At 44.1% G+C, this 12,832-nt stretch overlaps 1 protein-coding gene across 5 annotated transcripts in view; it reads right to left on the minus strand.

Moving 5' to 3' along the window:
- wwp2 (WW domain containing E3 ubiquitin protein ligase 2) overlaps nt 1-12,832 on the minus strand; it is a 77,408-nt gene that overhangs the window by 14,679 nt on the left and 49,897 nt on the right. For 3 of the 5 annotated variants that reach the window (XM_034227058.1, XM_034227059.1, XM_034227060.1), the window contains 4 exons: nt 6,233-6,287; nt 4,519-4,600; nt 3,160-3,288; nt 1,654-1,732 (listed from right to left, as the gene is read on the minus strand). In XM_034227058.1, coding sequence (XP_034082949.1) covers nt 1,654-1,732; nt 3,160-3,288; nt 4,519-4,600; nt 6,233-6,287 — 345 coding nt within the window. Of the gene's footprint in view, nt 1-1,653; nt 1,733-3,159; nt 3,289-4,518; nt 4,601-6,232; nt 6,288-6,520; nt 6,684-12,832 lie in introns of those variants that run through there. The other 2 variants (XM_034227062.1, XM_034227061.1) reach the window with 2 other exon arrangements.

Consider the following 12,832-nt stretch of genomic DNA (forward strand, 5'->3'; position numbering starts at 1 on the left):
CAGGAGCAGATTGCAGGTTGAAAAAACCCTCAGCTCCGAGCTCGGCAGAATCTGCACCTGGCTCGCCGATAATAAATTATCATTACACCTGCGTAAAACAGAGTCCATTCTCTTCGGTTCGAAACATAATCTCAGCAAATCCGACGACTTCTCAGTTGCAGTGGGCGACATTATTGTCACAAGTAAGAAGGAAATTACATACCTAGGATCTATTCTTGAGGCAAACCTCTCCTGTGACAAAATGGCATCCAATGTAATAAAAAAAGTCAATCAAAGAACTAGATTCCTATACCGGATCTCCTCTCTGGTAAACAAGAATACCCTGAAAACTCTGGCAGGAGCACTCATTCAAGGATACTATGACTATGCTTGCCCGTCATGGTACCATAGCACCTCCAAGGCGCTAAAAATAAAACTTCAAACATCGCAAAATAAACTGGTCAGACTACTGCTTGACCTTTCATCTAGAACCCACCTCACCTCTGCCCACTTTGACAACCTAGGATGGCTTAGAGTAGACGACAGAGTACAGCTACTTGCAATGGGCCTGGTCTACAAGATCCACTACATCTCTATGGTACCCATGTACATGTCAAAATTCTTCCCAAAGGTCAAGGAATACCATGATCATAACACCAGAGGGAGCTCCACAAATCATGTGAAACCCAGATTTGGCACAAAAAAGGGGGAATACACGTTTCGCAATTATGCCACATCAAGGTGGAACGCTCTTCCCACAACTGTAAAGGAAAGTAAAACTATACTTACCTTCAAAACCTCTCTTAAAGAGCACCTTCGGGGGAGAGCATTGCAAAACTGGCCCCGGTAATGGTACAAATCTCAACCTGTCGTACAATGGACAGCTTCCCCCCCCCATCTATGTATATACTCGCATTTTAGACTCTGTTACTAACTGTACATCTGTAGACTTGGTATGTCTTAAATTGTCCGGTTAGGATGTATTAGAACGAAATCTAAAATGGAAATTGTAAACAAGCAATCTGTATGTAAAAAACCACCTGTATGTAAATAGTAAATAAGCCATCTGTATGTCAAATATGTCTTATATGTCTTAAATGACATGATGAATTGGAAATGGGGGACCCTGATGTAAACAAGACGAAAGTCTTTCTCTGGTCTGCATCCCCTTAACAATTGTATGTTTTGAGCTGTACTGTACTGTACCCAATATACAAGCTGTTAATAATCAATCAATCAAGCACTGAGTTTTCTGCCTCCAGCCAACACAATGGAGGTGAATGGAGGTTTGTTTATGGCACACAGAGCACTGAAAAATGATATGTTTTTGGACCGATAAAAACTCCACATATAATGTGTTTTGTGTATTATAATAAGTGTTCATAACAGTGTTTCAAAAAGGGATACACAACGACTTCCATTCACTTCCACTTTATGGAGGGGAGGAACAAATCTTAAAATTGATATAACTAAATCTGGTGAAAATACAGACAAAACTATCTTCATGGCTAGATACCACTCTATTTAAGTGTGAACATTTTCTTAATTAAAAAAGAACATTTAAACTATTTAACTTACATTTTTATTTAAAACGCAGTGATACACACAACTCAGAGATAAAGGAGAGGTGCATTCAGAGTCTAGTTGTGGCGTCAGACTCCATTTCACACTTACATGGCACAGGAAGCGGAACTGGTGGTACTTCCACCTGAAGCTGCGGTCGTAAGCTCCCGGTGAGCCGCCCTGCCGTGACCTGCACACACACACGAGAGAAGGAAGAGAGGTATTTGGTCAATTCGAAACTGCTCGAGCAAATTCCCTTAGGGAATCATGATTCAAAACGACAGTGTTGATAAAGGGACTCAAACACGTCATGTTTCTGATGATCAGAAACATGGAGCTCTCCTTTCAGAAGGCCTCGTGTCCCGTGTTGCTGGTCAGTGCCTATTCTGTTCTCACACTCGCTGTGTCTGAGTCTCAAAGACAGAGTGAGTCTGGGCCTGCAGCTGTGTTAGTATAAGCTCAACACACACACAGGATATGTGCTGAGTCAGCAGCGAGGCTGAGACGCAGGGAGAGAAAGATAATGGGAGGATGGGAAGAGAGAGTGAAATGAGGGGAGAGAAGAAGACGGCGGCCTGTAATGTGTCTGGTTTATTCTGGCCTAGCTGCCAGGCTCTTCCCGGTCTGGTGAGGAAATGGAGACCGCAGCGGCACACACACTGCTGCAGTAGAAAACACTCAGGAGCCCTGCATGACCACCGTGCTAAAAATATGTTCAATTATCAGCAGGAAAACGGCTTCTAGCACACACACACGCACCCACAAACTCCACAAGCTAATACACACACACACACACACACACACACACACACACACACACACACACACACACACACACACACACACACACACACACACACACACACACACACACACACCACACACACACACACACACACACACACACACACACACACACACACACACACACACACACACACACACACACACACACACACACACACACACACACACACACACACACACACACACACACACACACACACACACACACACACACACACACACACACACACACACACACACACAGCTGTGGATCAGTTGATGCACATCTGCACATACTCCTGACTTTGCGGTGGGATTCGAGACTTCTTCAAACTAGGCAAACATCCACAGGCTGAGGGGAAGAGGTGTGTGTGTGTGTGTGTGTGTGTGTGTGTGTGTGTGTGTGTGTGTGTGTGTGTGTGTGTGTGAGAGAGCTACTAGCATGAACATGTTGAACATATGACTTCATGTTAAAATACCTGTGAGGGTTACATTTATTCTGTCTGGCTCAAATGAATATTGAAAAATAGAAATGAAAGGCAATGGATTAAACACGGGCTCAATAAAAAGGCAGGTCAAATCAAAAGATGATGTGGTTTAGATTAAGACAGTTTTGTAAGACAATGTAATGTAATGTTTTGACCTTTTTCAAGGTTTCTAGATCAATATTGGCATTGCAGTTATGTCCGACTAAGGCAAATCATTGTGCAATTATAAAACTAACTGGCTAACATTTTTTTATTAGTTCTTATTGATTCAAGAACTGAAGGATAATTTGATTTCGAAAAAAGCAGCTTTGGGAGGAGGAAGTAGGGCTGAGAGAATATTTACCCTGACTCAAACCCGGGTCGGGGGTCTTTAAAGCTGGTGTTGCGCGAGTTGTGGTCCACAAAATATCTGACTCCCTCGGCGGTGTACTTCATCTCCCAGCCCGGGGGCAGGGGGTGCTCCTTGATCATCCTGCAACAGGGAGAGGGCAGTGAGCACGGTCCCAGCCACAGGGCCCCGTCCTGGGGATGAAACTAACACCCCTCCCCTCCAACCTGTGGATCTACAGCCCTGGAACTAAATCACAGCCGTGCCCGGGGGGAGATAGTCTCCTCTGAGGGAAGTTTGACTGATTCAGACGGCTTCGAAACTCTGGAGATGAACTCAGAATAAAGTCCAGAGAGGCCCATATTAAATGTTATCCTATTATAAACACAAGAGTGTGTGGCCAATAATTCCTGTTCCACCCTAGCTGCAGTTTTTGCCTCTAATGAATTACATTTCACAGAGCTAACCAGATACCCAGTGACACTTATGAAATCAGTTCTGAGGATATACAAATACGTCCAATTAGAAGAAATTCAGGCTGCAAATTAAAAATAATAATAATATTTTTTTACCAGATTAAAAAGGTATTACTTTTTATCAAATCTTTTAGCAGGTTAGAATTTGTATTTTTTCCCGCCTTTTAATGACTTTGATGATTTTTGATGTAATGAATTGTCTGTTTACAATGCGTTTCTGTTGAACTAAATGTTACTTCTTTTGTTTGTGTAAAGCACTTGTATTACCATGCGTTGAAATGTGCTATTTTGTAAACAGGCCTTGCCTACAGATGGTAAGTAAATGGGTTTGTGAGAGACTGCTTAGTGTAATGTAACGAATGAGAGGCACAAACAGAGGCCACTAACAGCTTTTACAGAAACACTTCTACAGAAGAAGATGCCCTGAAGAAGATGTGGGAAATGTACTAACCAAGAAGTTAAAGGATCAATCAGAATGAGTGAGGTGAGGGAAAGCATTCAGCTCAGGCAGCGTTTAAACGTAAAGGAAGTAGAGGGTGATGCCAGAAAATGATCAAATTGTAGGATAAGAGCCTAAAAAGTTTCCAAATCTTTCTAATTTTCTTTTAATGCTTTGAACAGTCCATCATTAATTATAAAGTTTGTCATGCTCAAGTCCTTGTTTTTTTATTTGAATGGACTGCTCCAGAGATTTTGTCCAATTCCTTCAATCATTTCCAAGTGAGAAACACCTCACAATGTAAAGGATCCCTCTGTCATCATACTGCCTGTGTATGATACATTTAGATTTAGTTCAGTACGAGCAAACACCAGAAGCAGCGCACCCTCTAACAAGCAGGCAAACACATGCAGACACACACACCATCACACACACATTAGTTATTTTTCTAATGCTCACCCTTGGGTCCGGGGGTCGTCCCACTGTGTGGTCCGTGTGTTGTGGTTGACAAAGTAAATTCTGCCATTGTCCTGACGCTTCTCTGTGGACACAAACAGAACATGCGGAAACAATTAGCGTAATGGGATTTGTGATCTTAGGAGGAAAAGTTGGAGGATAGTGAAAGAACTCGGGAGAATGTAAAAGATCAGCGGGCCTGAGCGCCTCTGTCAGCAACTACTCTGCTCACTTTCTTTTTCTGATTAAGAGAAACAAATATCTCACCACCCTGATAGAAAACCTGCAGGTCTGTGTGATATTTTGTTGAGACTTGATTTAAATACCTCACCGGGGTAAGTGTGTGTGTGTGTGTGTGTGTGTGTGTGCGTGCGTGTGTGTGTGCGTGCACCTGTGTGTGCGTGCGCCTGTGTGTGCGTGCGTGCGTGTGTGTGTGCGTGCGCCTGTGTGTGCGTGCGCCTGTGTGTGCGTGCGTGCGTGTGTGTGTGCGTGCGCCTGTGTGTGTGTGCGTGCGTGTGTGTACGGTAGGCCGCTGGTCTCATGAGAGCAGTTGGTGCCCCATCCTCCCGCCTCCCCCCTCCCTCACATCTTCTTCTCATTAACAGGAGTGTGTGGAGGGCCCAGAAACAGTAGTGCTCACATTGCAACTCTTACTTACTCCTCCACCCCCACTATACTATCCAGTTTGAACCCCCATCCCCCTTTTTTTGTTTTCTTTCATTCACCACTATATATGTTGCTTCTCCTCCATCTTTCCCTCTTCTCTTTTGGAATCTGAGCCTTAAAGAAAAGCGAGGGAAGCAACCGCAGATGCAAAGAGCGCCAGAGGAGCCGATCTGAGCCAGAGAGATAATTGAGGTTTCGTCTGGAAGTACCGCAACATGTTGAAAAGGCATCATGGGCAGAGAGTGAGGCTTCTCGGAGTGAACATGAAGTCTAAGAAAATGCTGATGGGGGTTGCCAACTGCGTTTCTTTATGAATGAATGATTGTGTGTGTGTGTGTGTGTGTGTGTGTGTGTGTGTGTGTGTGTGTGTGTGTGTGTGTGTGTGTGTGTGTGTGTGTGTGTGTGTGTGTGTGTGTGTGTGTGTGTGTGTGTGCTCTACATGGATCCCATTACATTACTCATTTGGGGAAAGGTTGGAAGATGAAGAGACCCATCAATAACACAGTCTCTGTCATCTGTGACTTAAGGGCAGAGGCAGTGTATAGGGATGAAGTGGCATAACATGAGCAGAGTGTTGAAAAGGAACCAATAGGCATTACATCCAGTTTTCCAACAATTTAATGAACACTAGGGACTACAATAAATAAGGCAAATAATAAAAGCCACAGAAAAAGAATTATTTCTGATGTCGATGTGATCAAATATGTGCTCAGAGTGTGTGGATAAGAGAAAATGCTGAAATTGTTTTGCACCAATACTCCCAAACCTCACTTCCTTACAGCTGTGTGCAGAAACATAAAGCCCAGCTTAAAGAGCATTAGGTTTTGTATGATAAATGGCATTGCTTCACTGTTGACTACTGGCACGAGTAATTCAAATTCCCAACAGAATACTTTTTTATTTAAAAAAGGTAGGAATCCTGACTGACCACATGTACTTCAACACCTCCAGCAGGAATACAATCTGAATACAGTAGTGAACCTTCTGATAACAGGTCAGAAATCCTCAAAGAAAGTGAAATTTGTCTGGAGCTTGTGTTCGGCAAACTTACCCCATCCAGGAGGCAGCCCGCCCAGAGGGTCATTTTCCACCGGAGCACCGGATGGCTGAGGGAGAAACAGAGAGAGACAAAACAAATCCGGTTAGGACACCTTTCTGTTTCCATCCACTGTTCTTCACTCCGTGCTGCTTTTTCTCTCAAAGCTTGTCCTCGTTGTACATTGTCAGTCCACTGTTTTCTCAAAGTCGCATGAGGAGGAGAAAAACAACCCAAAAAGTAATGCAAGAAGGGAACCGGAGTTCAGACGAGTAAGAAAAAATAAGAAATAAAAAAACTCACTCAGTAAAGTTTTCCCACATTTGGACAATCAAGTCAAGCCTTGACTCCGCAAACTCACAAAACCAGGGATGATTCCTGTGGGTAAGTGAGGCAGGTTGGTGTGTGTGTGTGTGTGTGAAGGTGTTAAGGGTGGGGGGGCTCCTCTCTGCTGAGGCGGTCAGGGGCAACTGAGGGAGCTGTCCGCCGGCGGCTCGTATGCCTTCCAAAAACGACACGCTCGGTAGGAGGATAAAACAACAACGCTGTTCCAATGAGCTCACTTGCTGGATGCAAGCCCCACCCCCCGGCTTCCCGCTCACCTCCTCAAACACACCCCACCTCTTTCCTCCACCCTGGGACCCCTCCCTACTCCACCCTGAGGTCCTCCTCCTCCTCTCGCTCTCTTCTAGCGCTGCTGTGAAAGTAGGCAGGAAAGTGCGATGTCTGAGGGAACTGAGGAAACATTCATGCTTGTTCCAGACTGGACACCTCCCCCCCGCCTCCTCACCGGTCGCCCCAACCCACCCCAGGCCTGACAAAAGGCACCTTTATTCACCCTGGGCCTGGAAACAACTGTGGGGTTTACTCAGCCTGCACTCATATACACACACGCACAGTGAAAAAAAAGTGTGTGTGCCCTGGTGTGGAAAGTTTGTCCGTGGCAAACAGTCCGTCAATGTGTACGTTCTTATGTTGGAATACAAACACATACACTCGCATGAATATATTAGCTTGAATGGAAAAGTAGCTGAAAAGGCGCTTGTTGGGAATTAGTGGCTGCTGATGGGTTTCCATGCTACGCCATGTTTATCAAAGGTGTAGGTGTGTTGCAAAAACCTGCAACACCATTAACTGGATCAGCAGGCGGAGCACAAGACCCTCTATGACAACATGTAACACTGGCTCCTGTTAGCGGCCCTGTACGTAAAAAGGCGGGGAGTTCTATTTGGTGATTGTAAAAAGACAAATATAAAAAAACAAAAACATTACACATTGAGAACATCATAAATTCTCCTTCTCTTAGATGACTGGTAATGGCAGCACAGTTCGCGCTTGTTGTCCTTTATTAGCTACACTAAAGTATTAAAAACATTTTCCAAATGAAAGCTGAGGCTGGTTGCACCACAAAAGTGATGATTGTTTCCTGAGAAGACATAAAGTTCACGATTATCCACCAAATGTCAACGTAACTTTACGAAGCACACAGAAATGTGACTGTGCCCATTTAAAGTGGATCTGTCATGGAAACTGTGAGGGAGCGGGGATGGAAAGGATGGGGCCTGCTGGAGGGGCCAGAGTGGGCACACAGGGTTAAAGGGTGTGTATGTGTGTGTCGCTCCCATCGACAGCCAATCTATGCGTCTGCACCCCACCCATATGGGTTTTCTGTGACTAAAAAAGGTAAAAGGAGAATATAATGATATAAAGACAAGATGACTTCATCCTGGCTGTGACCATTCAGCTCCTCAGCAGCTTCCAGACAGGGGGAGGTTGGGGGGAGGAAAAGAAAGAGAGACTGAGAAAACAAGGGAGGGAAAGGAAGAGAGGGAAAGCAGCATGTCGGCAGAAACGTGTGACATAATGGCAGGGTGTTATGGATATGGAAGTAAAACGCCATAAAGGAGCATTTCAAGACCAGGTTCCACAGCTGACAAAGGCAGCTTAAGCGCTATTCTCATGTTTGAACACTTTTACCACTTCAGAAGAACAAGTCAAACAAAGTTTGTGTAAAATCTGAAGCCACATTGCTGTTGCGTAGACGACTTGTCACTTGTTCTCAAAGAGAGGAGGCACATCTCTGTACACAGGGAGAGGAAGGGGATAACAGGATCACACAGACTAGAGGTCAGTGAGTTGACCGGCCTATCTAACATGGCAGCTCAGTGCTATGCTTCAGACTGATCTACACAAGCAGATTTAGTTGGAATAAGTTAGAAACTTGTATTGTAATTGTAGCAGTGTATAAATGCAATAGTTAAACCATGCAAAACATGTAGTGCTGCTGAATATTTGCATCTGTATTTCTTTGCTCTCTCAATTAATTTGTCATTAGGCGCATTCACACCGCAGTACTTTTCCCACAAAGGTTCATGAGAACTTAGTTCATGAGAACTCTTTTGTCGCGTTCACACCAAAAAGAGCCGGTACTAAAATTAGTTCATGAGAACCTTTTTACCCCCTTTTCTGTCCCTGCTAGAGAGCAGAGAGCTGCTAGAGAGCAGGGACTTTCGTGCGGCTCTCTTGTGAGAAAAGAGCTATATTTCTGATTGGCTGGAAGGATTGCAAACCACGCCCCGTAAAACTCCCAAAAAGTTTTGTGAAGCCGCCATTTTATTATCCTCGCATTAGCATTATTAGCATTAGCCCAGCGCAGAAACGCAGAGAGACTAACTTATGGCAACACAAAATAAAACATGGGAGTGGTGGAGATGAGGAGGTGTCGGCGTTCTGGCGATTTACTCGGAAGGCTTCAGTAGAAGCTGCTGGGACTCCCAGCAGCTTCTACTGAAGCCAGTCCCCAACTCCGGGGACTTCCGGCCGGGGACTTTGGGCGGCAGTATACGCCGTGAAGTGGTTTGCGGCCTGCCAGTAAACCCAAAGCAGAAGAAGAACAAGTGACGTCAGCGGCTTCATTTGCCTAATCCACCCCCAGGGACTTTTTCCAGTGTGAACGCGATCTGTACTTAGTTCATGAGAACTAAAGAGTTCTCATGAACTAAGTTCACATGAACCTTTGTGGGAAAAGTACTGCGGTGTGAAAGCGCCTATTGAGGCTAATATAAATTACATTGTCCAACAAAATAACTTAAAGGTTGACCTAAGAGTTTTAACCACAGATTATGATGATCTCTGGTTATTAGGTCTTGTTATAACCTATTATTTGATTAAACGTTAATTTGCTGGTTTTGCTGAAAGGGGCCCTATCAGGTTCATATTATATTACGTGCCTCTACTGTTACATGTCTCCTTGCTTTAAAGTTCAAAAAGCTCTGTCTGCTCTGATTTTTCAGCTCGCCGGTTCGGTTGTGATTGGTCAAATGTGTTGCGCTAGCCAATAGAAGCAGGAGTGTTACAATGTGATATCACGTTAAAAAAACCCGGGGATTTTATGCGAGCAATATATATATATATATAAACTCCCCAAATAGGCGAAAACCTACCAGTTTCACCCACTGTCTCTGCCACCTCCCTCCATGACTGGTTCTTCCGGTTTGTATCCGGGTAGGTGAAGAGGGTCTGGTCATACAAAACCGGGTGATTTGCTACGGCGATAATTAGTTTCTCCTCCATCTTTTTTTGAAATATAGAAATGAACGGCGGGATATCTCTCCCAGCTTAGACGCGGTTTGATTGGCTACGGCTTGAGCTGTCAGATTTTCCGAAACGGGATTTGATTGGCTGGCGCTGGCTACTCCGGCGTCAGAAGTTGAACATTGTTCAACTTCTGACGGCGAAGACGGACCGCTATGCTACCCACAATTCAGTTCGGCGAAAAAGCGAGGCAACGTGACGTCACCCCATTCAAAGTGAATGGGCAGATTGAAGCTGTCGACGCTGTAGTGTGGACGGGCCGTTATTGCTACATTTGCTTCATGATTCATGCTCTTTCTATGAGTCATATCAGACATAAACAGACATGATACACGTACTTTTTTACAGTTAGTGTGATTTTCCAAGGACAGCATTATATGAAGTCTACCATAGATAAATCAAGACATTATACATACATTATATTTTTTAAGATCTAAAAGTAATACACTAATAGTTGTCTGCACCTCCATGGGTATGTTGCAAATATGAACAGGTAAAAGCTCATTTGGCATGCTTTTACTGGGGGAATATGTGTCAAAATGTCAACAAATATAGGCTGAAAATGTGTCTCCAGTTTGTCTGAGATGAGACCCACAGTGTCCATCTCTTAATGAACACATAACCACTCTTTTGTCTATTGGTAAAGTTTGGAAAATATCAGAATGGTGCTTTGATACATGGGAAAATAAAACAAGGTATTTCAAAAATAAGATACAATGTGTGGTTGTTCAATAAAACCACCAGAGAGTAAACCTTACTTAAACAGTCGAATGAAAGGACTTGTTTCTTTCTTTTATTCATAACATGTTAACAAAACCAAAGAGTTGAAATCCCTCCTGTTCATTGTCCTTTCAGAGATCATAAGCAACCTATGGAAACATGAGAACTGACGGCTTGTGTGTGAACATAAGTGAACGTGACATTCAGTCACTGTGATAAAACACAGGGCTGATTCAGGTGCTGCTGTTAGGGCTCCTTGTTCCAGCCAGGATGGACAGAAAGTCATAGAGGAGAGTGGAGGGAGTACATGAGGGAGAACTCGGAGGGGAGTGAGAGGAGGGAGTAAAAAGATAGAAGCAACAAGTTAAGGTGAAAGCAGAAAAAGAAAGGTTTGAGAAATGAGCTGAGTTTAAAATCAATACATTTCTCCACAATGCAGGAAAGGGTGATTTTGGAGATTTGATAGAATGATTGGAGGGGGTGGGGTTTAGGGGAGGGATAGAGGTTAAAAGAAAGAAAGACCGGTAAAGGTGAAGAGAAGGGGGGGAAGGGAGACGGGCGAGCCGGAAACAGAAGTTAATGACCCTGAGGCTGCGCTCTCTGGGGTTCCTAACGAGCTGCAATTAACACACACACACACACACACACACACACACACACACACACACACACACACACACACACACACACACACACACACACACACACACACACACACACACACACACACACACACACACACACACACACACACACACACACACACACACACACACACACACACACACACACACACACACACGACCCTCTTTGGTTGTCATGTGCCACAGAAAAGAAATGTGGCACCTGACCTCGACATTACAGCCCTGTGAACACGTCTGCTCAAACACACACTCTGAGAGGAGGAGCATGTGATTTACACACATCAGCTTCCACAGTACCACACACACACCACACACACACACACACACACACACACACACACACACACACACACACACACACACACACACACACACACACACACACACACACACACACACACACACACACACACACACACACACACACACACACACACACACACACACACACACACACACACACACACACACACACACACACACACACACACACACACACACACACACACACACACACACACACACACACACACACACACACACACACACACACACACACACACACACACACAGGATATTAAAGAGACAAGCCCAGTTTTTGAATGGCATGATAGGACAACGAATTATAGAATTATTTCTATAGTTCATGTGAGCCTGTCAGTGGGGCAGTAGAACATGTGGATGAGCTCACAGTGAAACTATGAGCTCTTTTGTGTGTGTTTCCCTGTTCACACACACTGGGGCCATAAATAGTAGCTGCTATCAGCAGTGTGGGCATTCCAAGACAGAGCAGTGCACTATCAACATGGAGGGCAGAGCTGCCTATTGGCTTTTCTCACACACACTCAGGGAGGGAGGAAACAAGTGCAGAGGAGTAAAAGTTTCCATCCTACCCCCAACTTATATTTTTCTATCCCAACGTGGAGAGAGCGTGTGCAGTGTCACCTTTCTGACATTTAACCTCAGTTTATCGTGACACTTCCAAGTAACCTGAACGTACCCACCTGCATTAAAGACGCCCAAGTAACCTGAACGTACCCACCTGCATTAAAGACGCCCAAGTAACCTGAACGTACCCACCTGCATTAAAGACGCCCAAGTAACCTGAACGTACCCACCTGCATTAAAGACGCCCTGCTCTGCTTTTTGTGGTGTTCCCTCTACTGTAGTGTGTTCTATAGGTTTTTGTGCATGTAAATGGTCTGCAAAGGCTAAAAAAAAAACATTTTCCTAAGCATTGCCAACATCTTTTTAAAAAAGGTGGAAAGAAGTGCCATCTGAAACAAAAAGCTATATGTTTCAGCCTTTAAGTGTGTCTTAACCATGGTCTTAACACAAGCAAATGTCGTTTAAATTGGTTAAAATTAGCAAAGCTATGACTCAAATTAAAAAAATCTGATCCCACAATAAAGAAACAGGATTAAGAATCTAATGTCAGCTTTGATACTTTACAGACTAAGTGCTGTGAACACATTTGGTTCAGTACTCCAACTTTATTAAGGTTTGATACCCAGCCCTAAACCAGAGGAAATGACATCTGACTGTTACTAATGCGTTCATCTAATTTGAGTCTTACAGGAATATGTGAGTTAATTTTCCATTCTTAAGGGCAGCATTAACAGAGATCTTATTTGCTTTTTCTTAGAAGCATTACCAG

The sequence above is a fragment of the Gymnodraco acuticeps genome, unplaced genomic scaffold (assembly GCF_902827175.1).
Source record: "Gymnodraco acuticeps unplaced genomic scaffold, fGymAcu1.1, whole genome shotgun sequence".
In the NCBI taxonomy this organism is placed as follows: Eukaryota; Metazoa; Chordata; class Actinopteri; order Perciformes; family Bathydraconidae; genus Gymnodraco; species Gymnodraco acuticeps.